General features: G+C 42.1%; 1 protein-coding gene across 1 annotated transcript in view; it reads left to right on the top strand.

Annotated features, from left to right (window-relative positions):
* The window catches only part of LOC138978317 (uncharacterized), an 18,685-nt gene extending 18,132 nt beyond the window's left edge, over window positions 1-553 (top strand). The window contains exon 11 of the mRNA XM_070351021.1: window positions 394-553. Within this exon, the coding sequence (XP_070207122.1) occupies window positions 394-465 (72 nt within the window). The 3' untranslated portion in view covers window positions 466-553. The remainder of the gene's footprint in view (window positions 1-393) is intronic.
* Window positions 554-5,000: the final 4,447 nt, after the last annotated feature.

The following is a 5,000-nucleotide window of genomic DNA, read 5'->3' as shown; positions in this document are numbered from 1 at the left end:
ACATACACACACACACACACACATAAGCACGCACGCACGCACACACACACACACACATACATACACACACACACGCACGCACGCACGCACGCACGCACACACACACACACACACACACACACACACACACACACACACGCGCGCGCGGTGACGGAGCCGGGGTGGGGTGGGGGGGGGGAGGTGGGTTTGGTGGTGACATGGGTTGGGTATAATCATTGCCCCATGAAGAATCGTTCACCATGGCATGTTTTTGCTTGGTGTATAAACTTCAATGCCAACCGATTTTTCGTACTTCTTTCACTAGATTTCTTTGTCATGACTTGAATGTCAATAGAAGTATTGGTAATACTATTGTTTCGTATTATTTCATTATATATTGTTGATTGATTGCAGAGAGTGCTTGATGCTGCCGGAGCACTTTTGTCAGATCATTTTGGAATGCAAGTGGACGTCTGTCTGCCGTGATGTTAGGCTATCTGTGTATGTGAGTTCTGATTTCTTGCTACACAGTTGAAATAAACACATTTAATAAACGGCCGCAAAGAAAGAGAAACTGTTGGAATTCTAACATTCTTTATTTTTTTGTATTCTGCCATGTTTTGTTATATTTATATAGTGCTATCCGGGTGAATGTTTCACAGACAAAATCTGTTGTGTGTTGGTTCTCTCTCTCTCTCTCTCTCTCTCTCTCTCTCTCTCTCTCTCTCTCTCTCTCTCTTTCTCTCTCTCTCTCTATCTTTTTTTCTCTCTCTCTATCTCTCTCTCTCTCTTTCTTTTCCTCTCTCACTCTCTCTCTCTTTTTCTCCCTCTACCTCTCTCTTTCTTTCTCTCTCTTTCTCTTTCTCCCTCTCTCTCTCTCTCCCTCTCTCTCTTTTTCTCCCTCTCTCACTCTATCTCTCTTTCTCTCCCTCTCTCTCAGTCTTTCTCTCCCCCTCTCTCTCTCTCTCTCTTTTCCTCTCATGTGAGTGTGTGTGAATGTGTGTGTATGTGTGAGTGCACACACGCGCGCGCATGTATGTGTGCGCCGCGGATGCGCACGCGCGCATGTGTGAGCGTGTTTTTTCGGGCGTTTTATGCTTACCTTGAATGCCTGTGTGCGTATATCCGCATTGTTTCCTTCTGTTTCAATACTCTCAAAATGTACGGCACATTCAAATAACATTTATATGTCACATTTGAAGCTGAAAACGTCGTTTCATCCCGAAAGGAAGATGTCTTCCTTCCCCAGTGAACCATCTTCTTAGTAACTATAGCTGTCAGCTTTAGTTTTACCTTGGATGAGAGAATTTCTCAACTTGGGCACACATAAAAAAAAACGGATTTGTTATTAATTCTTTTGGTATTTTTTAATGTGTAAAATACATTTCGAAGATTGACACAAATGTCGTTTATAACTCTAATTCAGAAGAATAAAAATCCCACTATGCGCGGATTATCCATTAGGCCAAAAAAAAAAATAGGTCTGTTTACGGTAACCCGACCGACCCTAGTTTTTTCGCGCGACCCTAGACTTTTTTTTGGCATTTGGGAAAAAAAAAAAAAATCTTGTTTTTTTGGCAAAATAACGTAAAAATATGTTTTTTTGGGAAAAAAAAAAAAAAAAAAAAAACCAATCCCGACCTACCGACCCTATTTTTTTGGCCTATGTTACCGTAAACAGACCTTTTTTTTTTTGGCCTTACAATAAGCAACTAATAACTGTAGTTCACAAAGAGCTTAAATTGACCGTTATTTTTTTTAACGAAGTACTCTTACAAATTAATGCATTTATATAGTATACCAAATAAACGCAACCTGTCGGTGCCAAAAACAACTAAGATTAAAAAGAGAAAAACAAAAGAGAAAAGAACCAATATGTCGGCCTTGTTTTATGTCTGTTCAGTCTTTTCACAATTAGAATTAAACAATGGCGACTGCACGTGAGAGGGAACAATAAAGAGACCAAAAAGCAATGTACTCACGTTAAAATGACGAACACGGAACGAATAACAGCGACGTTTCGACCTAAGGGTCTTCTTCAGGCACAAAAACACAAAAGTACACACACAAAAAAGAAGAAGAAAGACGAGAATAACTGACAAAACAACTGCACTGCACAAACCAACAAATGACAAAGACAGAGAAGCAAGGGAAGCTACTCGAGGGGAAGCCAACAATAACACAGGCAAGAAAAAGTTAGAGTTGAAAAGCGGCAGTTTTGAGGTCTGTAGACCAAACAAAATGTGGGGGTGGGGGATGAATGGGAACGAAAGAGGAGACTCACGTACCCGTGCGGACACACACACACACACACACACACACACACACACACACACACACACATACACACAAGGTGGAACAGCGGGGGAATGAAAGAATTAACGGCGGATGTTAATTCCATCGGGGCAGGTAGTGCCGAGGGATGATATGATGTGGGACTCCCTGAGTTTGCGCTCGAAGGAGTCGCCACGTACTTGCCACAGAGCCATGACTCTGACATGATCAAGTGAGTGATTAACGGCGGTGAAATGAAGGTATACTGGCCTATTGCGTGAATGACGGATGTCAGCCAGATGCTCGGAGAAACGCACCTCGAGGGTGCGCGCGGTTTCTCCGATATAAATTTGGCGACAAGAGAGGCAGACGATCGCATAGACAACGTTGTGACTTTGACAGTCAAACGTTCTCTTTACCGTGAAGGAGCCACGAGGGCCTTGGAGGCAGGTGTCAGAGTGGAGGAAGGGACAAGATTTGCAATTTTGTTTAAAACAAGGAAATGTCCCAGGGGCTGTGGGGTTGGTGGGACTGCGAAGACGGGATCTCACCAAGAGGTCGCGAACACTGCGGTCTTTTCTGAAAGCACAGAGTGGTTTTTGAGCAAAGATCGAACCAACAGAGTCACTTCCTTGAAGGATGTGCCAGTTTGATTTCATGCGCTAATGTCGGTCGGCTTTTTTTTCTGCAATCGATATGATTATGCTTTATGATCCTCTGTGTTATTCTAGGGCGCTTCGTGAAATGCGATGTAGTGCCAAAAAACCCATTTCCATGTCTATGTAAAATGAAAAGTGTTCTTATGTTATTACAGTATATGTTATTGTTCGCTCATCACTGTAGTCTGCGTGGCGTAACGGTTATGCCGCCGTGCGCTCCGAACAGGTGGACTCGGGATCAATCTCCGCTAGGGTCTATTTTTATCCTGTTTATTTTTGTTCCTGTTTTCTTGTTAAATCATTCTGGAGTGCCAGTGTCTGTTGACAGGCTTTTATATGTCTAAGTAATTATTTAATCATATTTATAGTGTGTGTTCTGTGCTAATAATACACAACTGTTCAAAATGCATACAAGGCAATCAAGCGACATCACTTACACGAACGAGTTGCCTCCCCTCCTTTCGTGACATGAAATGTATCTAGAATGACTTGTTATGCTAACAAGGGCTGGTTCTGCAACATTGTAAGCTTAAATGCCACCAAATCGTGAGAGGCTATGAATTTACAACGCTTTCAGTTCAAGACAGGATTACGCAAAATGCTAAATTATCACACACACACACACACACACACACACACACACACACACCACACACACACACACACACACACACACACACACACACACACAGAGTTCATACCCCTCCGCCCCCACCCCAAGACAAAAAAACACCTCGCGGTCATATCTACCGGTACGTGCAGGGACTCACAGCCACTATGGTGGATATGAAATGACCGCTGACCTGAGATGAACCTAACGTAAATGTGACCCTCCACCACGAAATGAGTCGCATGTCACCTTTGCATGATTTTCATATTTTTACATTTTCCTAAAGAGTTTTTTATGCTCTATCCAGTGGTGAAAACCGTTTTAGAAAAGAGCGAAAACTGTTTGAGTTATAAGCCTGTGACTAAGGTGACCCTCACACTGTTACAAGGCACTCCCCGGACTTATATTAAGCCTAGCGCAGAACCGCGCAAGGTGACATGCGACTCATTTCGTGGTGGAGGGTCACAAATTATGTCAAGGCCACAACGTTGCTACCTCCTTTCAAAATGCTGCTCCGCTTACTCGTGGTCTTTTGCTAAAAGTTCTTCAACAGGGAGAACCCCCTGCTCCTTTGTATTTGACAGTTTTCAATGTCTTTCTCTCTGTTGATTAATTGTTTTGCTTTGTTTCAATTCCTAACTTGTTCTTCATTCCAAAAAGTGTTGTGTTCTCTTACATTTTCTTCCTGCCGTGATACCCAGATTACCAAGAAGATTGCATGCAAATTTGCATCAGGGATGCAATATATTTCAGCCAGGCAATGGCCGACAGTGCACTGCGGTAGCTCTCATTGCTTTACTAACCATTGCAAGTCTCAGAACATTCCATGGCACAAGTCAAATGAACTAGGTTTGATGCTATGACATGACATACCTGAACCCAAGTGACCTAGATAATACTCTGTTTGAAGGAACATCTCTGTACTCAAACATATCTGCAGACACTGGCATTGAAGGTTTTCTGAGCATCTACCTACATCTGTTGTTGGATTTCCCTATGAAATTTCATCTTTGTTAGACATTTTCACCGGACACACGGGCCCAAATGTTGTCTTTGAAAACATGAGTGAACGTGGGAGTCTAAGCCCATGAAAAAAGAAGAAGAAGAAGAAGAAGAAGAAGAAGAAGAAGAAGAAGAAGAAGAAAGAAGAAAGAAGAAAGAAGAAGAACAAGACGAAGAACAAGAAGAACTTGAGCCTATTACTGCTTATTAGATCTCATTATTATTTATGTGTCTGTCGACTTCAGCAAGTGCTAGGTCGACGCACAAAACATAATCCTTTTTGTCTTCATTGAACGGTCCAATAACTGCAATCTTTCGCGTCTTTGATTCCTGCTCCCAAGAAGCCAGCAGTCTATCTGTTTCGGATCTTTTAAATGCAATGTTTAACTGATTTATACTGTGCAGTTTATGTAACGAGTAAAATGTCTTATAAAATAAAGGTCCTTATTCCTCATTACTTTTGTTATCTATCTATC

Source organism: Littorina saxatilis, linkage group LG10 (assembly GCF_037325665.1).
Source record: "Littorina saxatilis isolate snail1 linkage group LG10, US_GU_Lsax_2.0, whole genome shotgun sequence".
Lineage (NCBI taxonomy): Eukaryota > Metazoa > Mollusca > Gastropoda > Littorinimorpha > Littorinidae > Littorina > Littorina saxatilis.
This window is presented reverse-complemented; position numbering and strand designations above follow the sequence as displayed.